At 52.3% G+C, this 23116-nt stretch overlaps 1 protein-coding gene across 1 annotated transcript in view; it reads left to right on the top strand.

Annotated features, from left to right (window-relative positions):
- PADI3 (peptidyl arginine deiminase 3) overlaps window positions 1-19145 on the top strand; it is a gene marked incomplete at both ends in the record, with an annotated part of 29863 nt that extends 10718 nt beyond the window's left edge. The window contains 14 exon segments of the mRNA XM_079720027.1: window positions 1588-1649; window positions 2652-2735; window positions 2737-2779; window positions 3816-3941; window positions 6214-6366; window positions 6453-6585; window positions 6689-6800; window positions 8653-8760; window positions 10828-10979; window positions 12755-12899; window positions 12995-13097; window positions 14935-15014; window positions 17293-17421; window positions 18915-19145. Of these exon segments, the coding sequence (XP_079576153.1) occupies window positions 1588-1649; window positions 2652-2735; window positions 2737-2779; window positions 3816-3941; window positions 6214-6366; window positions 6453-6585; window positions 6689-6800; window positions 8653-8760; window positions 10828-10979; window positions 12755-12899; window positions 12995-13097; window positions 14935-15014; window positions 17293-17421; window positions 18915-19145 (1661 nt within the window).
- Window positions 19146-23116: the final 3971 nt, after the last annotated feature.

The raw sequence follows: 23116 nt of genomic DNA on the forward strand, positions 1-23116 counted from the left end.
CTTCTACCGGGAGTGGGGTTTGCGTTGGTACAAGCACTTGGAGAACAAGAAAGTTAGCAAGAAAGTTGAAAATGCTTTGTCTGCAGGAGGTGGTTTTAGAAGCAGAACTGCTGAGTTACAGGGAAGGTACATTTAAATTGTGATAGATATTGCCAAATGGCTCTTCGAAAAGACCGTACCACGTTATACACCTGCCAACAGCAGGGAGTATGGGAGTGCCTTGCCGACACTGTACATTACCAGCCTTTTCCGTTTTTGGCCATTCTGAGAGGTCGCTGTCTCATTGTTGCTTTAATTCGCCTCCCTTTAGTTAGGACTGAGGTTGGGGACCTCCCCGCCTCCTCTCCCTGAGCACACATCCACCCTTTTCTTTGGAAAATACGCATACAGCAAAGTACGTATGTATGTATGTGTGTGTGAGAGTATGGGTGTGAGTACACACACATTAAGGAATAGTTGCAAAGCAAACACCTGAGCAACCATTACCCAGGTTAAGAAATAGAACAGGGAACATGGCCAACACCCCAAAGTGCCCCCCGCCACCGAGCCCCTCTCTGATCAAAGCTCCCTCCTTCCCTTAGAGGTAACCACTACCTTGTGGTAAGTATTTCCTTGCTTTTCTTAATGTTTTTTTTTTTTTTTTTTTTTTTGCGGTACGCGGGCCTCTCACTGCTGTGGCCTCTGGATGCGCAGGCTCAGCGGCCATGGCTCACGGGCCCAGCCGCTCCGCGGCATGTGGGATCTTCCCGGACCAGGGCACGAACCCGTGTCCCCTGCATCGGCAGGCGGACTCTCAACCACTGCGCCACCAGGGAAGCCCTTCTTTATGGTTTTATCATCTGAACAGGCACACCCAAATAATATAGTCTATTTTTGCCTATCTTTGAATTCTCTCTGGATGGAATCATACTGTACGTGTCCTTTGGAGTTGGGCTTGTTTTGCCCCATGTTAGGTTTGTGAGCTTCATGCCCTTATTGCATGGTGGGTGGGTGTTTTTTCACATGTTTAAAAATCATTTCAAGTCCTCTCTCTCTCTCTCCCTTGAAGGTTTCATTTGTATTGTAAAATCTCCCCCACTTTCTAGGGAGAAAGGTTAAGACAGTGGGATGGAGGCTGGGATTTAGGGAAAAGCTGAGGCTCAGAGAAGCCACATAGCCTGTAGGTGCCAGAGCCTGGATTCACATCCATGACTATCTAACACCAAAGTCCAGGCTCACTGCCCCATCCCAAGGAGACAAGGCAGCTTCATACAGACCAAGAATGTCCAGGGCAACCCGGGCACAGTGCAGGGTGTGCCCCAGACAGCGAGGGCTGTAGAGATGCAGGAGAGGGAGAGTTCAGGGAAGGCTTCCTGGAGGGGGCAGCATTTGACCTGGATCTTTGCTCTGACCCTGCTTCCTCTCCAAGGCCTCTTTCCCCAGCCCAGGGAGGGAGGCTGCAGATGCTCCCACCTCTGGGCAGTGTCTCCTTGGAAAGACTTCCATTTGCCAGATGGGCCAAGACCGAGGCTAAAATGTGGAGGCCATAGGCCTGTGCTGGGCCCCTGGAAACACTGTCGTGACTTACCTTCTTCCCTCTCCTTGCAGATATCACCCTGGATTGTGACCTGAACTGTGAAGGCAGACAGGATAGGGGCTTTGTGGACAAGGTAGTGAAGGCAGACAGGATAGGGGCTTTGTGGACAAGGTAGGCTATCTCTGGGCCCAGAAAGGGGCATGGAGTTTGGAGCTGCTCTAGGCTGGGTTAAGAGGAGGGAGACCATTATAGGTATCCCCCTGCCTCCCAGCTGATGTCAAGGCCAGTGGAGCCAGATAGGAACCAGGCGTGGCTGGGGATCTTCTGGGAGAAAAATCATCACCAAGAGTTTTCAAGCACACATGTGCCCAGCCCTGGGCTAGGCCTTCCTTTCTGGGGAAAAGTCCTTCTGGATTTTCAATCTAGGTTGAGGGTTGGCAAACTTTTTCTGTAAGAGCAAGATAGTAAATATTTTAGGCTTTGTGAGTCATCCTGTCTCTCTTGCAATTACTTGATTCTGCCATTGTAGGATGAAAGAGATAGTACAGAAACAAATGGATGTGACAGTGTTCCAACAAAACTTTATTTAAAAAAACAGGTAGTGGGCCAGATTTGGCCCATGGGCAGTAGTATGCTGACCCCCTAATCTAGGTGAAGAGGGAAATCTACCAAGGCTGAAACTATAAAAGAACTTTGGGCTGAATTGTGGTGGTGCTTAATGCATTGGGAGTTCAGAGAAGGGCAAGGTGGGCTTTGTGAGCAAGAAAGACTTCCCTTGAAGTCCACCTGCGCTGGGCTCCAAAGTGCTGCAAGAGGGAGGGCATTTCAGGTGGAGGGAACAGCAGGAGCTAAGGCCTGGAGGAAGGAATGGATCTTATCAGGAAGTTGCCTCTTGGAAAGAGGATGTTGGCTGGAGACATAACACAGGCAGCCATGAGAGACAGCTGTGTCGTTTGAACTTGATGGCGTGGGCAGTAGGGAGCTATTGCCGTTTCTTGAGCAGGAGTGGACCTATCATCACAGGGCAGGGTGAAGAGGAAGGGATGGGGTTAGGAGGCTGGCCAGGAGGTTGCTGAGGAGGGAGGCACAGGTCTGGTCTGAGCCCCCATCATCAGCTGTGCTTTGCCATTGGCAGTGGCTGTGGGTCTGGGGATCTAGTGGGTATGGAGCCATCCTGCTGGTGAACTGTGACAGGGACAATCTGAACTGTGATGACCAGGCACATGTGCTGCCTGCAAGATGAGGGGGGCACCGGGGCAGCCTGTGTCCCTGGGTTTCCAGGGTCACTCCTCAGCTACCCTGCAGGGATTCTGACCCACACAGGCAGCTCTGAAGGCAGAGCTCAGGTCCAGAGTTTCAGCTCCCAGACACACCTTGATGTTCCTTAAAACCTGTCTCAGGCTGGCAGCTGCCTCTCCCCATCCTCAGGGCCAGCGGGCACTCGCATGCTGGGGCAGAGCTCTGGAAAGGAGCTGACTCACCTTTCTCTCCCTCCAGGGAAGTAGAGGGTGCTAACATTATTTGAGCACCCGCCATGTGCCAGACTCTTTACCCAGATTCTCGTTTAACCATCAAAGCAGGAGGGCAACATCACCCCAATTTAGAGACAAGGACGTTGAGGCTCAGAGGTCAGGAGATCCCCAAAGTCACTCAGCCAGCCTGTGACAGGTCCAAGCCTTCCTATTCCAACCCAAAATCTGGCCTCTTCCTCCTCCCTGGCATTGCTGGTCTGGGTTTCAGAGATGCCCCACGTTTAAGTCCATCCTGAACCACATGCACAGCCCCGTGAAGGATGCTGCAGCAGCATTTTTGGTGTGGGCCAGGGGCTTCACACATGAGATGCCCATGCTACTCTAAAAGTTGGCATGATTGTTTTGGAGACAGGAAGGCTGAGGCTTTGGGGCGGGGAGGGGCTGGCCCAGGGCAGCAGCGAGCGATCCTGGGACTGAGACAGGGGCCTTCACCTTCGTGCCGCCCACCTTCGTACCCCACATGCTTCTCCTGCACACCTGTCGTGTGCCAGGCACCGGGCTGGCCGCTCTATACTTCCTGGTTCTCTGGGCAGATGAGGAAACCGAGGCTCAGAGAGGGTAGGAAGTAGCTCACCATGTCACATGCTTACAGCCACCTTCGTGGTTTGTTCCTGATGGCTCCCAGTGCTTCCACAAGCTGGGCAGAGCTGGGGCTCAGAGACACCCAGGTCTTGGCATCCTCTGCCCTGGGGAGGGCACGGGCAGGAGTCGGAGGGGCTGGGGTGTTGGAGGCCCCCTGAATTGCCGCCCTGTGTCTGGCTCCCCAGACCTGGAAGATATGGCTGTCATGGTCCTGGGGACCCAAGGCCCCGCCGCCCTTTTCGATGACCACAAACTTATCCTCCACACCTCCAGCTGTGACGCCAAGTGGGCACGGGTCTTCCATGCCTGCGGTGAGTTCATGCCCATCCTGCCCTGCCGGGGGGGGCCCTCAGTTTCCCCACCTTGGGTGAGACGGCAGGCTCTGCTTTGGCTCCTGGGCTGCCTTGGGGGTCAGAGGAAGAAGAGTCAGATGAGAGAGTTCCAGAACCGGTCGGCTGGCATCTCTGGCACAGCCGTGCCTCAGGTGGTTTTATTGGATGACTGAATTTTTTTTTTTTTTTTTTTTTTTTGCTGTACGCGGGCCTCTCACTGCTGTGGCCTCTCCCGTTGCAGAGCACAGGCTCCGGACACACAGGCTCCGCGGCCATGGCTCGCGGGCCCAGCCGCTCCGCGGCATGTGGGATCTTCCGGGACCGGGGCACGAACCCGTGTCCCCTGCATCGGCAGGCGGACTCTCAACCACTGCGCCACCAGGGAAGCCCCTGGATGACTGAATTTTTAAAATATGTTCTAGGGGCTTCCCTGGTGGTGCAGTGGTTGAGAATCTGCCTGCCAATGCAGGGGACACGGGTTCGAGCCCTGATCTGGGAAGATCCCACATGCTGCGGAGCAACTGGGCCTGTGAGCCACAACTACTGAGCCTGTGTGTCTGGAGCTTGTGCTCTGCAACAAGAGAGGCCGCGATAGTGAGAGGCACAGGCACCGCGATGAAGAGTAGCCCCCACTCGCCGCAACTAGAGAAAGCCCTCGCACAGAAACGAAGACCCAACACAGCCCAAAATAAATAAATAAATAAATTTATTAAAAAATTAAATATATGTTCTAAGCACATTTAGAAATTTTTATTATCAAAACTTTCAAACATCCACAAAAGTAAAGAGAACGGTGTAATGAACCCCCATGTGCCACCCACTCAGATTCAACAGTGATCACTATTTTGCCTCTCTTACTTCATCTATCCTTTTCGGTTTGCTGAAGTATTTTAAAGCCAGTCCCAGACACCCTGGCTGTCTGCCTCTATAATAATTCAGTCTGTATTTCCCCGCCCCCCCAAAAAAAGACCCTCCGAACTATTGCTTTACATAGCCACAATTCCATTATCACAAATAAAAGTATGTCATATAAAAATTTTTTCCATTTTAAAAATACAAATGTATACAGGTAATAATATGGTCATTTAAAAAATATTGAAGTATGTAAAATAAAAAATGAGAGTTTGCTATCCCTACCCCAAAACATGACTCTTAAAATATGTTCACTGTTAACAATCGAGTGTGTGTTCTTCCCGACTTTTCTCTATGTGCACTAGATGAGCATGGTGTGTGTGGGTGCGTGCGTGTGTGTGTGTACACACTCTGCTTCCCAAACGGTTTCTCTCATTGAGTTACACATCCTACACGTCTCCCTGGGTGTCTAGTTAGCTCTGCTTCACTCTCCTCCACAGCTGCATCGTCTTCCAAAGCATGGAGGTGCTGTAAATTATCTGGTCCCCTGAAGACACAGTTTTTGCAGTGTTCTGATTTTACAACAATCTAGGTTCCTGGCGGGCAGGGACCTTGCTCATGGCCATATCCTGAGTCCAGAACTATGCCTCCTAGGTGCATAGTAGGTGCTCAGTAAATATTTATTCAATGAATGAATAATTAACCAGTGAACACGCTTGTAATGTATTTTTTAGGAAAGATACCTAGCCATGGAATTGCTGGTTAGGGGTAAACATTACCTTCTTCTTCTTTTTTTTTAATAAATTTATTTATTTACTTACTTTTGGCTGTGTTGGGTCTTTGTTGCTGTGCGCGGGCTTTCTCTAGTTGTGGTGAGTGGGGGCTACTCTTCGTTGCAGTGCGCGGGCTTCTCATTGCGGTGACATCTCTTGTTGCGGAGCAGGGGCTCTAGGCACACGGGCTTCAGTAGTTGTGGCATATGGGCTCAGTAGTTGTGGTTCATGGGCTCTAGAGCACAGGCTCAGTAGCTGTGGTGCACGGGGTTCATTGCTCCGCGACATATGGGATCTTCCCGGACCAGGGCTCGAACCCGTGTCCCCTGCACTGGCAGGCGGATTCTTAACCTCTGCGCCACCAGGGTAGTCCCAACATTACCTTCTTAGATGCCACCAAATTGCCCTCTGAAAGATCTGAGCACTGATCTTAGAAAGGAATGCACTCCCTTGCCCTCACCCAGGCTTGCCCATGCCAGTTATTAAGCATCTTTCTCTCCTTTGCCAGTGGGAGGTGAGAGGCACGAGCTGTTGTCTGGCTTCCATTTTGTTGGTGAGGCTGCACAGCCCTTCCTGCTCCCCAGGTCCGCTCGGGAGCCACGGCCACCCCTTCTGCCCCCTCCCAGGTCCCGAGGACTCATGCGAGGCTTACAGGCACGTGCTGGGCCAGAACAAGGTGTGGTACCAGGTGCCCTGCTTCCACGGGGACGAGGAGTGCTTCTTCGTAGAGGGCCTCTCCTTCCCTGACGCTGGCGTGAAAAATCCCGACCACCCCGCTGGTGCCTCTCTAGAAACTAAGGAGCAAGCGGCTTGCTCAAGTCCACGGTGGTCCTTGAACCATCCAGGCTCTGGACCCTGAGGCCAGTTTCTTTTCCCTCTGGTCTTCCCCTGCAGGATTTCTCTGAATCCCCCATCTTCACTGACACCGTGGTGTTCTGTGTGGTGCCCTGGATTATGACGCCCAGCACCCTGCCGCCCCTGGAGGTGTACTTGTGCCGGTGAGTCCGGGGGGTGCTGGGTGTCCTTCTGACCCTGGTGGCCCCTCTCTCCACCCCCAGGCCCGGCTCTGTCCTGAGCCACTCTCCCTGGGCTTGTCTGCAGTGTGAGGAACAACACGTGTTTTGTGGATGCAGCGGCGAAGATGGCCAGGAGGGCCGGCTGCAAGCTGACCATCTGCCCACAGGCCGAGAACCGCAAAGACCGCTGGATCCAGGTACCACGGCCGCCGGGCAGCACCTCACCCGACACTGGCCTGGAGGGAGAGGCTGGCCTATCCCAACGCGGGTGTTGCTGGGAATATCCAGGAGGAACGGGGCTGTGCTCGTCCTCCCCAGGGCACTGCTCTTTCTAATTCTAGACCTAGAGCTCTCCCCTTCTCTCCAGAACCTTCTGGAGGCTCAAGCACACTGACATTGAATTTGACATCCATTCACCCATAGAATCTGGCATAGGCACTGGGCTGAACCGGAAGGGGATGGCAGAGGTGCAGGGCACACGCTCCTTGCCCTCACCAACCTGGACCAGTGGTTCTCCATGGAAGGTGATTTTGTCCCCCTAGGGGACATTTGGCGGCATCTGGAGACACTTGGTTGTTACACTGAGAGAGGTGGTGCTATTGGCTTCCAGTGCGTAGAGACCAAGGATGCTGCTAGACATCCTGCAGTGCACAGGATGGCCTCCACGACAAAACATTATCTGGTCCCAAGTGCCAAGAGTGCCGAGGCTAGAAGCCCTGATGTAGAGAATGATTGCGACAGAAATCCAACAGTCTAAGATGTAGCAGGGGTGCTGGCAAAGTGTCGGCAGGGTTTGGAGGCATGTGTCATCACCTCTGTCTGGGGGATTAGTGAAGATTGCCTGGAGGGGGCATCTGAGCTGGACCAGGTTTGGCGAGTGAGCACTCACGGTTGGCCATGTGTAGCATCTTCCTGACAATGCCCTGTCAACAAAGAAGGAGCTCTCAGGGGAGCAGATGCCTAGGCCCACAGATCTGGTAAGGGCTGTGCTGAGACTCAATGGCCGGTGGTCCTGGCAGAAGACTGGTATGTGCAAAGGACCAGAGGTGGGAGGCATGAGAAAAGATGTCACCTGTTCTCTTTGGCCAGGGCCCAGTTTCTTTGAAGGGCAAGAGTTGAGGTAGCAAGCCTTGAAGGCCAAGCTAAGAAGCTTTCATTTCAACTGGAGGTTCATCCAGTGAGGTGGTTCAGAGCAGGACTCTGGAGCCAGACAGGCTGCGTTTGGATCCTGGCTAGGCTGCGGGCTAGCTGTGTGCCCTTGGACAAATAACTAGATCTCTCTGTTCCTCACTTTCCTCATCGGTGATATGGGGCAATCATGGCACCTCCACATAGGCATGTCATGAGGTCTGATGGAGTTAAAATTTGTAAAGAGCTTAGGGCAGGGCCGGGCCCATAATCGTGAGCTTCTTGTTGGATACATAGTTCATCAGTGATGGGTCATCTTTGCCTCCGGAACCAGAGGGCTCAGGATTGACCTGGGTGTGTTTACGTGTTTGAAAAGGAGGCCTGGGGCTTCCCTGGAGGTCCAGTGGTTAGGACTCCGAGCTTCCACTGCAGGGTGCATGGGTTTGATCTCTTGTCGGGGAACTAAGATCCCGCATGCCACATGCAGCGTGGCAGAAAAAAAAGAAAAGGAGGCAGATCTGTACCTCCTCAGGTCCCCTCAGCCCTGTCCAATCGTCAATCCCTCACGACCACGTGCGGAGGCCAGATGTGCTGGTTGATGCCCATCAGCCTGTTTGTCCATCACAGGCCACCCGAACCCGTCTCTGTATCCACTCTGCCCTGACCCAGCACAGGGACAACCCCAAGGCCATGTTCTTGTTCATTCCTGACCTGTCTTGCTGTGTGACCCTAGGCAGGTGGACCCCCTGTCTGAGCCTCCAACCCCTCCTCCAGCTAGCAGACATCATGGCCCCTCCCCACCAAGGGCAAAGCAGGCCTGAGGCAGAGGACTCCCGTGAACAGTCTTCCCCAAGGTGCTGAGTGCCAGGCAAGCAGGGGAAGCTGTGGACCGTCCACAGCTGGCGTCTCTCATGCTTGCAGGATGCAATGGAGCTGGGCTACATTCAGGCACCGCACAAGGCCTTCCCAGTAGTCTTTGACTCCTCCAGGAATGGAGAACTGCAGGACTTCCCTTACAAAAGAATCCTGGTGAGTGGTCAGGGCCACAGCCTAGGCCTGAGGGCTGAGAGACATTACCCCAAGGACCAGACTGGGAACTATGTTCTTTTTAAAATTAATTAATTAATTAATTCATTCATTCATTCATTCATTCATTCATTCATTATTTATCATTTATTTATTTATTTATTTATTTATGTATTTATTTATGGCTGTGTTGGGTCTTCTTTTCTGTGCCAGGGCTTTCTCTAGCTGCGGCGAGCGGGGGCCACTCTTCATCGCGGTGTGCTGACCTCTCACTGTTCTGGCCTCTCCCGTTGCGGAGCATGGGCTCCAGATGCGCAGGCTCAGTAGTTGTGGCTCATGGGCCCAGTTGCTCCACGGCATGTGGGATCCTCCTGGACCAGGGCTCGAACCCGCGTCCCCTGCATCGGCAGGCAGATTCTCAACCACTGCGCCACCAGGGAAGCCCCAGACTGGGAACTATGTTCTTTAGGGCCAGGAGTAGAGTTGCCAGATAACATAGGAGATGCCCAGTTAAAGCTGAATTTCAGCTACACAGTGAGTAACTTTTAGTATAAGTATGTCCCATGCAATGTATGGGACATACTTATACTAAAAATATATTTGTTGTTTATCTAATATTCAAATTGAACTGGGCATTCTGTATCTTTTTTTTTTTTTTTTGTGGTATGCGGGCCTCTCACTGTTGTGGCCTCTCCCGTTGCGGAGCACAGCCTCCGGATGCGCATGCTCAGCGGCCATGGCTCACGGGCCCAGCCGCTCTGCAGCATGTGGGATCCTCCCGGACCAGGGCACAAACCCGTGTCCCCTGCGTCGGCAGGCGGACTCTCAACCACTGCACCACCAGGGAAGCCCAGCATCCTGTATCTTTTTTTACTAAATCTGGCAGCCCGAGATGGGGAGGGGAGGCAGGACAGTGCAGCTGTTAAGAACATAGGCTTTGGAGTCAGACAGCCTGGCTCTGTCACTCACATGCTGTGTGAACTTGCATGAATAATTTCCCCTCTCTGAGCCTCAGTTTCCTCATCAGTAAAAATATGTTAGCCCTGGCCTCACAGGTGTTTGTGAGGCTTCTCCATGCCTACATGAAGAAAGCATACAACATAGTTTGCTCGTATGATTATTGGTAATAAAGAGGGTGTCGTCAAATGAACCTATCTATGAAACAGAAACAGATGCAACAGACTTGTGGTTGCCAAAGAGGAGGGGGAGTGGGGGAGGGAAGGACTGGGAGTTTGGGCTTAGCCAATGCAAACTGTTACGTACAGGATGGATAAACAACAAGGTGCTACTGTCTAGCATAGGGAACTATATTTAATATCCTGTGATAAACCATAATGGAAAAGAATATGAAAAAGAAGAGATATATGTAAAATTGAGTCATTCTGTTGTACAGCAGAAATTAACACAACATTGTAAATCAACTAAACTTCAATAAAATAAAAAAATGAAGTGTCTTAATCGACCTCTCCCGAGAAAAGAGGGGAGATTCCCTCGTGCCAAAGAGAACTGAAGACTTCTCCAACACCTTACTGGATCACAAAGGTGGGAGGAGCTCTCCCCTGGCCCTCGATATTGTCTAAATTCCTTCTAAGAGATGGCCCTGGGAAGTTCTCCCTTTTTCCAGAGTTGAAAAACTGAGTCTCAGCAGGTCATCACCAGCCTTTTTGTCCCCAAAGTAGGCCACTTTAGAGCAGCCAGATACCTGCCTTGGATTGGACTTGGCAGGAAGGCCGTGCAGAGGGTAAAGGGGGAGGCCGTGGCCTCAGGCTCAGTGTCTAATGGGGAGTGTTGGAGCAGCCAGGGCCCTCTCTGCTGTTTTCCCATCACCATGGGGAATAACGTTCTCTAATATGGCAGCAGAGCCAGTCAGTGGGCTGTGTGGGTCCCAACCTTGGCAGGCATGAATAAAATACCGCTAGGTCAGATCCCCATCTTTGACTCAGTATTTCCATCTGAAGAATGGGTGGTCACTCCCACTCTATCTTTAAGGAGATTAGAACCCAACAGGTAAGTTCAAGCTCTTCCTGGTGAGCCTCCCCACTCCCAGCCTGACTCAATTTCCCCTACCAGGGTCCAGATTTCGGCTACATGACTTGGGAACCCCGAGACAACTCTGTGAGTGGCCTGGATTCCTTTGGGAGCCTGGAGGTCAGCTCTCCAGTGGTGGCCAATGGGAAGGAATACCCCTTGGGGAGGATCCTCTTTGGTGGCAACCTGCCTGGGTGAGAGAGGTGTTCCTGGGGTGGAGACTGAGGGTGGGGTGATGATGGTGGCTGGGGGGAGGGGCCATTCTACTCCTGGAAGAGAACCAGAAAAAATCAGTGATGAAATTGTAGACCTGGATGTGGTGGGGTGGGAGAAGAAGACTGTTCTCCAGACACTGTCCACACTTACCTCGGGGAGTTTGAGAAGACCGGAGCAAGCAGAGACGTAAGAGATCATTCAGTCCAACCCTTTCATTTCGTAAGTGGGCCCAGAGAAGGTGAGTGACCTGGGAAAGGTCACACAGGCTTCAAAGTTATGACTAGACTTAGGTCTTCTGATTCAGAAAATAAATAGATGTTGACATCAATTAATAGTTATAGATGAAAAAGTTTTAAGTCTCAGCAGTCCCAGGAGAAATTACATTTAAATCAATGCTTGTTCATACTATGATGTAAATAAATAATATCAGACCTTGTCCTGAGAGCAAAAGGGAGGTATAGGACGTGAGAATTGAGACAGCAGTGACACAAAGAGAGAGAGTAACTGATTATGTCTTGTTCAATATGTGACACAGGGATACTGATGAAAAAGAAAAGGAATTATATGATAATGGTTATTTGCTATGGAATAGACCAAAACTGAGCCAACAAAATTCAGCAAAGCAGTTAGAACAGACTTGTGATCAGATAACAGGTGAAACAAGAAGCTTTGAAGGGGACTACCTGCCCTCAAACACATGATCTCACAGAAAGAGGAAGTTGGGGCCATGCCATTAGATACTTTTTCAGAAGGCAAGAGAAGAATGGGGTTTAAATTCATGAACATAAAATACTGGGGCTATGAGAAAAGATCACCCTCTCCCCTCAGTGATATGCAGGAAGGCGAGGCCACAGCAAGAGAGATGTAAGTTAAACTCTACAAAGAACTGCCCAGCCGGTGATTGAATATGGGGGCGAAATCAGTCTCTTAGAGAATGTGAGAATGGGGTCTGAGGGTGGTTCTGAGGATTTGCCTGGATGGTGAGACCTGGGTGGGTCACTGACCTGGTGTGATTGACCTGTCCTGTGTCTGCCTCATCGAGAACTCACCTGGAGTGTAATTTTATATATATATATATATATATATATATATATATATATATATATATTTATTTATTTATTTATTTTAACATCTTTATTGGAGTATAATTGCTTTACAATGGTGTGTTAGTTTCTGCTTTATAACAAAGTGAATCAGCTATACATATACATATATCCCCATATCTCCTCCCTCTTGCGTCTCCCTCCCACCCTCACTATCCCACCCCTCTAGGTGGTCACAAGCATCCAGCTGATCTCCCTGTGCTATGCGGCTGCTTCCCACTAGCTATCTGTTTTACATTTGGTAGTATATATAAGTCCATGCCTATTTATTTTTTATTTTTGGCTGCGTTGGGTCTTCGTTGCGGCACGCAGGATCTTCGTTGCTGGGCATGGGCTTCTCTCTAGCTGTGGCTCGCATGCTCAGGAGTCTCAGCGTGCAGGCTTAGTTGCCCCACGGCATGTGGGATCTTAGTTACCCCACCAGGGATCGGACCCACGTCCCCTGCATTGGAAGGTGGCTTCTAAACCACTAGACCACCAGGGAAGCCCTGAGTGTAACTTAAATACATATCTATTTATTGTCTTTCCTGATTACAAAAGCAATGCATTTTGGGGGCAGATATTGCAGAAATCTTGAACTCTTGTCATTCCATTTCTGCATATATGTATATTTTTAGTTAACTTTTGTTTTTTAACCCCTTGGGCCCCAGGTCAAGGGGCTGCAGGGTCACCCAGGTGGTTCGGGACTTCCTTCACGCGCAGAAGGTGCAGCCCCTTGCGGAGCTCTTTGTGGGCTGGTTGGCCATGGGCCATGTGGATGAGTTTCTGAGCTTTGTCCCTGCCCCCGATGGGAAGGCAAGGACTCGGGAGACAGCTCTGGGTTAAGGGATGAGCTCCCAGGAGCCCTGCTGAGGCCGGGGAGCTCAAAGGAGTCTGCTCTCTCCACACAGGGCTTCCGGACACTCCTGGCCAGCCCTAGTGCCTGCTTCAAGCTCTTCCAGGAAAAGCAGAAGCAGGGCCACGGCACGGCCCTCCTGTTCCAAGGGGTTATTGGTGGGTACCAGTGCTGTGTCCCTCATCACAGCTTTCCCACCCCCGTCACCTAAGTTAAGACACGTCGTGGCTTGAGAGAGGAAGCGCACATTTTGAAACAGGGCTGTCCCCCGAGGTGTGAGATCCCTTGCTCCACCAGACACCACTGTCCATGGCTGGGGCAGACCTGGCAGGGAGCTCTGTGATGGATGCTGGGCTTGGGGTGGGTGTGGACAGGGTGGAGATGTGGCCGGCTTTGTGGGCACGTGACCAGGGCAGTCATACGGGGCCCTCGGCTCAGAAGGGTCCAGCGTTTGGGATTTGATGCTCTGCCCGTCACTGTCTTGAAAATCTTAATAACTTGTGTTTTGTGAGCAAAATCTTATTGATCAATGGAGCATCTTTTGGGGGCTTGGAGCCTGGGCTCATGAACAGTCCCACCCTGGACCACACCTCTCTCTGAGAGAAAAGCTTCCATAGAACTTAGAAGCTCCCAAGTATAACTTCCCACGTCCCCTTACCACCCCTCACTACCATCACCCCGAAGTCCCAGCTATAAAGTGGAAGAAACACAATTTCCCCCAAACCCGTCACTCCCACAAGGACCATGAATAGACTCCTTTGAGCTCAGATGAAACCTGAAAAAATCCTCAAATCCAAATTTCATGTACCAGGCAGGGAGAAAGCTCTCTTCATCTTTCTTAGAAGTACCGCTTTACAGTGAGCAAGGCCCAGAAAGAGGCTGAGCAGGACAGTGAGGGAATTCACAGCTGTCAGATCATACATAGCCACTGTGTGGCTCTGGAGAGCTGACACCCAGGGTGGTGGCCGTGGAGGCCCAGCACATTTCAGCGGTCACCTACCGTGTACCAGCCCCCAGGCTGTGTGGTCCATGCAGGTTACCCCATTTGACCTCAGGAGAGCCTGTGAGGATTACTGTCACTCTGCTTCACACACCAGAATATGAGGCCCAGAGAGGGGAAGTCGCTGGTCCAGAGGCCTCAGCAAGAATGCAGTGGAGCTGGGTCTGGACTCCAACTGGGGTGGGGGGGATGTCAAGCCTGTGGTGTTGGGGGGGTGGCCAGCAAGCCCTCTCCTTTCCCTTGGTCAAGGCTTCACCCCTCCATGAGCTCTGGGCTTGGGTTTGAATCACAAGCACCCCCATTTCCTAGCTGCAAGACCTGAGGCAAGTCTTTTTACCTCTCTGAGCCTCAGTTTCCTCATCTGTAAAATGGGGATGATGATGCGTACCTTGTAGGGTTGCCATGAGGCCTAAATGAAGTGCTGAGTGTAGAGCACTGGACTCAGGGCCTGCACAGGGTAAGAGCTTAATAAATGGCAGCCATGAGGACTGTGAGCCATTGGCTCTGACCTCCCCTGTCATGCCCGTCTCCACGGGCACCTCATCAAGGCTGCAGGAAAGCTGGGCCTGGGGGAGCCCCTTTGCCATGCAGTCACCTCTTGGAGGTCAGGGACAGGGTCCAAGGGTGTCTGTCAGGGCTGGCACCGGTGGCAGGTGGGTGACCCAGCTTCCTGCCCCACCACTAGCCAAAAAAGAGCGATCATCACCCAGTGCCCTGGTGGGAGTGGGGGAGGCTGTACATTTCCAATAAAAGGTGTCACCACTTCCGAAGTGCTCAGATGAGGGTCTAAAGTTCATGGCACTGCAGCCACCTGCCCCTGCCGTCCTCACATGCCCAGACTCGCACAGTGGCCAAGCGGAAAGGCCAGGGAGCTGCTGACTCAGCAAGACTGGTACCTGCGAACTTGGCCTCTGCCTGGCTGCTTCCCAGAGCGGGTGGCCCTCCCTGCTGGCATTGTTCTCGCCCTGCCTTTTGTGTCTCTCTCTCCTTCACAGGCAATCAGCAGGTCAACGCCATCTCCATCGACCAGGTCCTCTCCAATGAAAACCTCATCAGCTGCAATAAGTTTGTCCAGGTACAGGGCCATGGGCTGTGAGTGGAAGCTGGGCATGGCTGGGGACCAGGATGGGGACGGGGGTCTGAAGCTCGCAGTTCATGAAAGCTCAGGCTGGAACTGGCCCAGATGGAGGGCCTCTAAACCCTGACTTTGACCCGAGAGAAATGAGGGGGTAAGCAAGTGCATGTGAGGAGGACAAATATTGCAGGCAGAGGGGACAACATAGACAAGGCCCTGAGTTGGAACAAAGGGGCTTGGGGTGTTTAAGGACAAGCCAGGAGGCCCACACGGAGTGCGGGGAAACAGGTCACACAAGGCCTTGTAGGGCATCACTAGGGCTTTGGCTGTGACTCTGAGTGAGATTGGAGGCCACTGGGGAATTTGAGCAGAGGACATATGCTTTGAAATGATCTCTCTGCTGCTGTGTTGAGGATTTATTTTCTATTATGGCGAGGGGTGGGGAGTGCTGACAGTAGGTCCCAGCAGGAAACATATGGCACTTGAAGCGGATAACTGTAGAAAAGTTTAACAAAGAGAATATTTACAAAGACATAGGGAGGATTTGAGGAAATCAACAAAGGCCTGTTCCATATCCCCAGGGTAGAAAGAGGGGAGCTGTCACCACCCCTGGGCCTGGAGGAATTACGTAAGGAAGATGCTACTGGAACCTGGAGGGGTCACTACGAAAAGAGGCCAAGAGACGGCAGCTGGGACTTCACAGCCAACCCACAGTGACCTGACAGGGAGGGAGCTGGGGGAACAAAGATCCCAGCTGCACTCTCCTACCAGTGCCCCCACCTTCTCCCAGTGCCCTCATTGGCTGAACCCAACCAGAAGCCTGTGGGTAGGGGAGCCCCTGATTCCCAAGGGTCAGCCTCCCAGGGCACAGAGCAGATAAGATGGGTGACAGTGGGTCCAGAAGAGAAAACAGAATATCCAGCACAGGGCCTTCCAAGAAGCAAATGCCAGGATGGGGGTTAAACATACAAGGATTTTATTAGGGGCAACGCTGCAGGAGGGAAAGAGGAAGGGAGCTGGAGGAGGCTGGGCGAGCTGGTCCTGAGGGAAGGAGAGGGAAGGAAGGGTGGGTGCATCCTTTACTGCCACACAGTCAAGTTAGGCTCGGCCAAACTGCGGGATTCTGCAAGCCAATCAGCCATCAGAGGATCCCGGCTCCCAGAAACTGCCTTAGTATCCTTGCGGAGCTCAGCCATTGGCTGTTAGCAGCTGGTGGGAGGCGTAGCCTCGGGCGGGCGCCAGCACAGGAAGGATTTCAGAGCTGGATCTGGGCAGCTGGGCCCTCGGCCAATTCCACTCCCATGGCTGGAGGTCTTCGAGGAGGATTGTCATGGCCGCCACATGGAGCGAGACCAGAAGAAGCCAGGAGGCCAGTGAGGAGGCCGCTGCGGCGGGCGGGGAGGCCTCTCCCCCGGGTGGAAGGGGTAAAGGTAGTGGGGAGGGGTCCGATCGGGGGTATATTTTGGAAGTAGAGCCCACGGGGCTGGCTGATGATGGATGCAGAGTGAGAGGAAAGGAGGCATGGAGGATGACCGCAAGGATCTTGGCCCGAGCAATGGGTCCATTCACAGAGCGGAAGAACGTGGCGGGGGCATGGGTGGAAATGAAGAGGTTGTCTTTGGACCCATCACATCTGATGTGCCCGTTAGACATCCAAGTAAAGATGCAAAGTGCTGGTTATACTTGCACGTCTGAGCTCAGCAAAGAGGCTGGGCCCTATAAAGCGGTTGGGAGATAGAAATTTAGGAGTTGTCAGTGTCTGGTGTTTTAAACCATAAGACTGAAGGGGAGGGACTTCCCTGGTGGTGCAGTGGTTAAGAATCCGCCTTCCAGTGCAGGGGACGCAGGTTCGATCCCTGGTCGGGGAATTAAGATCCCACATGCTGAGGGGCAGCTAAGCCCACGTGCCACACCTAGAGAGAAGCCCGCACACCACAACGAAAGAGCCTGCATGCCGAAATTAAGACCCAACGCAGCCAAAAAAAAAAAAAAAAAAAAAAAAAAGACTGAAGGAGATCCCCTAAGGAGTGAAGGATCTAGAGAAGGAAGAGGGTCAAGGACGGAACACTCTGGAACACTCTCACTTGAGCCTGGCTAATGGGATCGGGCTATGAGGGGTGGGACACGGGGCAGGTATATTTTGATGAAGGGGCACAATGAGAAGGTTTGTGTGGAGAGTTGATCTCTGGGCGTCCTGCCCGTCCTTAACCAGACATGACCCCTGGGGTTCCCTCCAACACAGGCAAGGTCTCCTACCTCTTCCTTCCTCCTCTCCTAGAGCTGCGTCGACTGGAAACAGGAGGTGCTGAAGCGGGGCCTGACCGATGGTGACATCATCGACGTCCCCCAGCTCTTCAAGATGGAGAGGAGAGGGGCCATCAGGGAAGGGCTCTTCTCTCCTCCCAGGGACCCACTTGCTATTTGTGGAGTGAATGAAAGATTGCATGAGGCTGTGCATGTAAAGCATGTAGTAGCCACTGGAAGCTCAGATGCCCATTCTGCTCCCTTTCTCCCAGCAAACAGCTATTCACCATCCTCCACATATTTAGGGTACCCTGTGTGAGATACAGAGATGATTAAGGCTGCTCTCTGCTGCCAAGGAGCTGCCGGTCAAATCTGTTCAGGGGAAAACTCTCTTCACCTCTCTGAGGATGTGTCCCAACCATCTACTTTGTATAATAAAGTGATGTGGCAGTTCAGAGATGGGACAAAGCACTTCCGGCCCAAGAGGTAGGACTGGAGATCCAAGAGGGCTTCATGGAAGAAGTGGCCTTTGATTGAGCCCTGAGGGCTTTGCCTCTGAAACTTGAACTTGCATCTGGAACACCTGGACCACTGGGCCCTCACCCCAGGGGTCCTGATCTAGCAGGGGCCTGAGACACTGCTGCCTTTCTAACAAGCAAGCATCCAGGTGATGCTGCTGCTGCTGCTCTCTGAGGACCACACTTGGAGCAGCACTGCTGTCAATCACCCGGCTTCCTCCTTCTTCTTTCCCCTACCCTTTCAAACCCTCTATACCTCCATCCCCCAGAGGAACTAGACTCGCCCATCATCAGAGGCTTGCAGGGAGCCTGTCCACACCACCATCACTTCACCCCTCCTTTTTTCCTTCCCCTTTCTGGCTTTTTGCCCTCTTTGATTTCCCTACTTGTAAAGCCTCTCATCACTCCTTTTCCTTTCTGCATCTCTAAGGAGGCCTTGCAATTATGTCTGTGCCCCCAAGAAGCTTGTGCATTGGTCCAGATTCTTGTGTTTGCAGGAAAGAGGACCACCCAAGCCAGCTTCAGCCAGAGCAGAAGATTTAGTATAAGGATACCAGAAAAGCCAGGGGCAGCTGTGGGGGACGTCAGGAGCGCGTGGAACCATTTCTTGTCTCTGCGTCTACATCATTCATCCCTCTCCTCCCCTGCTTCTCCTCCTCCATTTCTTGGCTTCCTTTGCTTCTCTGTCCCTGGGGATGAATATTAATATGGCCACATATAAGTATAGACTCAGGCAGAGATTGACTCAACTCTCCCACCATATCAACTTCAAACACCCGAGGAGAGAATCTGATTGCTCCAGCTGGGGTCATATATCTACCCTGGTCCAATTGGCTACAGCCTAGGAGTTTGGGATTCTGTAGCACAGACATGGCAGCCACCATGATCCACCAATAAGGAGAGCAGTCACCAGAGAAATGAGTTGTCATTGTGAACTCTGCAGACGTGCCCATGGCAATGCACAGCTGGCCAGATTTCTTACCAGCCCAAGTTCTCCTCCCACTGCCTGAAGAGGCGAGTAGCTATTTGCAAGCCTGCCTCAAAGACAAGCCCAGGTCCTGCCGGGTATAGTGAGGGTGCTGGGGTGGGAGCCGATGATGAAGTACTGCCCCTGACTTGGGCTCCCCCTTTGTTGTAGGTGGACATGCTGGTGCTGGGGAAGCACCTGGGCATCCCCAAGCCCTTCGGACCCATCAGCAACGGCTGCTGCTGCCTGGAGAAGGTGCGGTCCCTGCTGGAGCCGCTGGGCCTCCAGTGCACCTTCATTGACGACTTCACCCTATACCACAAGCTGCACAGGGAGGTGCGCTGCGGCACCAACGTGCGCCGGCAGCCCTTCTCCTTCAGGTGGTGGAACATGGTGCCCTGAGCCCATCCCCCCACCATCCTTTACCCCTGGGGTGGGATGTCGGCCTGGGTGATGGAGACTGAGACAGGCCCCTGAACAATAAGTGTCAAGAGACTCCAAGTTTCCAGATGGAACACCCTCTTGGAAGCCTTTTCCTTAGAGGTGTTCACGCCTCACCTGCAACCCATTTGGTCTTCAGCCTTGATTCCCCTTGGCCTCCCAATAAGAAGGGCCTCATTTCTTGTGGCCTCTCATGCAGATCAACGTGACGCATGGGGACTCCTCCAAACATCCCCCTCCCTCCCTTCCCCCAAATCCTCTGTGTGGGGCCTAATTCACTTTGGGGTCTAGAAACATCCATGCATCTCCTCTGCCCTCTTGGCCTGTGTGTCCTAACAGAGGAAGGACCCACGATCCTGCTTTGGTCTGATTGCCTCTCGAGCTACAGGGGAACTAACGTCCTAAAGTCACAGGACAGAGATTCAGCCCATAGCCTCACCCACAGGAAAGGAGCAGAGGCGGGACCAGCATTCCAACTCCCAAGCTCCTGACCAGATGTTGAACTCCACCCCCTGCCCAGTGCCCAGCAGGAGCTTTCACATAGTAGGTGCTTCTAGATGCATGTTGAAGCAATGGTAGTCACCCCTTACTTAGCCTTAGAAACAGCTCATCATCTGATGTTCAGAAACCTGACTTGGTTCTAAGACCTCCTGGAATTTCTTGGAGATGAAAATATCTGGGGAATTCCCAGAGATTGGCAAGACTGGGTGCAAGGGTGAAAAATGTCCTTCATAGTACATGGGGTGTGTCAGTGGCCCTGGGGCCTCTCTGCAGGAGGGGAGAGCCCTGGTAAAATCAGTCCTAGGCTTTCTGTTGACTCCTGGTCAATATTTCCATATCCTGCTCCACCTCAGGAGAGGGGGGCCTGGTGGGGCCGGACCCACCAAGACGGCTCACAAGGGGGCAACTCTGGGAATGAAGCGCTCTGAGCGCAGGGGAGTGGGGGGAGGGGTTGGGTGGTTTTCTCCAGATGTGCGTCAGTTACATGTGTGTTGTGTGGGTCCAGCTGTGTTTCCATCCCTGGCTAATAAAGCTACAGAAACACAGATGGTTTGAGTCTAATTTGGGCCCCTCTTTGGGCTTAGAACACAACAGCAAGAACAGAGAGGTTTTTTTGCGGCTGAAGTATTTGCTTGCCTGACTCCCAGGAAGATGAGGCTGAGAAGCCCAAATTTTGGGAAGACTGTGAGGTTGCTCCATCTTGGTCACAGGATGAGTTAGGGCCACCGTGGACAGTTGCAATGATATGGATGCATAAATACAAGCCCGGGGGTCAAATGTCAGGCTGCCAGGACCAAGTGAGCATGGCAGGGTGAGGGTCTGGGCTGTGGCTGGAAGGTTGCATCATGAGTGTGGCAGTGAGGGAAGCCAGTGTATGTGGAGCATGGAGAGACCTGCCATGTGCCCTCAGCGACATCCTCCTTCCTGCCCATGGGGAGGCCATGAGCACCCCATAAAGGCCCTGGCGGGCTTGCTCTAGAGCCCCAGGAAATCACGCTCTTTGCTTGTCCCTTCCAAACCCTGTATTCTCTCCAGAGACGCAAAACCCATAAAAACTCAAGCTGGCCCTAGGGCTGGGTTACTTCTGGGTGGTCAGAGAAGATACCACAGCCTTCCCCAACTTCCCCTCCCGGCCAAGGTTTACTTAGAATCTCTGGAACAGACTCCCAATGCCCCTCATGTGACCAGATTTTGACAGAATAAGCTCACCTCCAAGGGAAGCTGAGATAAATGAGGTTGCTTAGGAAATCATATTTTTTGAAAGGGTTTGGGCTGGGGTACATAGAAGACAAGAAGGCAAGTGCCTCTAGAAGGCAAGTGCCTAAAATTGGAACAACTGGGATGAGTTTCCAAGCAGGCTTTTCTCACCCCCGGATGCTCTCAGACTGGCCAGCGGCCTGTGGATGGACCCAGCAGAAAGTCCTGGAAACTTCTCACACCTCAACTTTGCCTCCTGTGGCCCAGGCTGATGTGAGTGAGACAAATGGGCAGCCCAGGAACCTAACCCCAGTGCAGAGGAAGTAAAATGAGTCCTCATCTGGGCCACTGAAGACACCGTTCACCTGTCCACACTGCAAAGGCTATAGCCAGTGTATTTTTTCCCCTCTACTGCTGTAACAAATGACCACGAACTTAGTGGCCTAAAACAATGCAAATTTATTATCTTATAGTTCTGGGGGGTCAGAAGTGTGAAAGGCTGTGTTTCTTCTGGCATCTCTAGAAGAGAATCTGTTCTCTTATATTTTCCAGCTTCTAGAGGCCGCCTGCATTCCTTGGCTTGCAGTCCCTTCTCCCCTCTCCAAAGCCAGCAGTGTTTATCTTCAAATATTTCTCCGACTCTTCTGGCCCCCTCTTCCACTTATTAGGACCGTTGTGATTACACTGGGCCCACCTGGATAAGCCAGGATTCTCCACCATCTCTGGGTCAGCTGATTCACAACTTTAATTCCATCTACAACCTTGATTCCCCTTTGCCACGTAAGGGAACATATTCATAGGTTCTGGGGGTTAGGATGTGGACAATTTTGGGGGGCCATTACTCTGTCCAACTAGGCCCAGACTGGGCTTTCTGGCCTCCACGATCGGGACCACACCTGCCACCTCTAAAATCCAGCTTGGCCTCTTGACAAGTGTCACGGAGTCAGTAGGAGAAAGATGCCATCAATGAACTCTCCCTCCAGGGCTGGCACTCAGTCCTGGACCCTTGATGACACTGGGCTGAGATCTGGGATCCCATGGGTGCAGGCTGGGTGGTTCCTAAAAGCACTGGGGGCTGTCTCATCAAGCCTGGGAGCAAGGGTCCCGTCCACTGGCCACTGTCTTCTCAGAAGGCTGCCTGTGTTGCACTATTTGGTCCCTTCCAGGGCCTGGTTCTCAGGCCTGGAAACCCCCAGGGAGACCAGGATGAGGCCTGAGTTTTTTTGGAGTGACTCCTTTCCCACCCCCGCCCCCCACCCCTTACTATGGTTCCTTCAACACAGAGGTTAGCCTTGACCTTGGGGAGGTCAGGATGGAGGTCCTAAGGGAGCCTGAAGCCTGCTAGACTGGGCTGTTGTTATACCCCAGCAAAAGCTTGTTCAACACCCTCTGTTAATTCCTCACTCATTCAAAAAATATTCAATGAGCATCTACTGTTTGCCAGGCAAAAATCTCTAACCTCAGGAATTTACATCTAGGGAGGTAGCAAGAAAAGAAACACAAATAACTAAGTGCCATTAAGTGGAGGAAGTGAGGGCCAGGGAATAAAGGGGTTAGGGACTTGCTTCAGCAGGATAACTGTCACCTCTCAACGGAGGTGACATTTGAGCTGAGACTGGAGGATGACACCGAGCTGCGGGTAAGCAGGGGAGCAAGCTTCTGGGCGCTGGGAACTGCTGTGCAAAGGCCTAGAAGTAAGGGAGCACAGGCAGCATAGGCAGGACCAAAAGCCCTGGACGGGGGTGGGTGTGGAGAGAGCAGACGAGGAGGAGGCCTGTTTTCCTGTAGCCCTACTACGCCCATCTTGAAGAATGTTGTCCCTCTCCGCTCCCCCTCTCCAGGGTCTGACTCAGGGGTGGGCAGGAGAGGGTAGAGCATGCCCAGGCACTCCGCCCGCCCAACAGAGTTCCTGGACAAAGCAATATGGCACAGTGAAAAGGCCACCTGCCTCGGAGTCAGATGACCCAACGCTGAACTGACACTTCTCAGCTGTGCATGTAACCTCTCTGAGTCTCAGTTTCCTCCTCTGTAAAATGGGCATGATAATTGTGCCTGCCTCACAGAGCTTGAGTGGGGTTTAAGTCAGGTGCCTAGTAGCACAGTGCCTGGCACGTAGTAAGTGCTTGATAAAAGATAACTGTTGTTATATAACACCCCCTGGACCATCCCCAAGTGATGGCTCTGCATATATACTCCTAATTTCTGCATTCAAATAGGGGACAAAGACCCTTTGA

The sequence above is a fragment of the Hyperoodon ampullatus genome (assembly GCF_949752795.1).
Source record: "Hyperoodon ampullatus genome assembly, chromosome: 2".
Classification (NCBI taxonomy): domain Eukaryota; kingdom Metazoa; phylum Chordata; class Mammalia; order Artiodactyla; family Ziphiidae; genus Hyperoodon; species Hyperoodon ampullatus.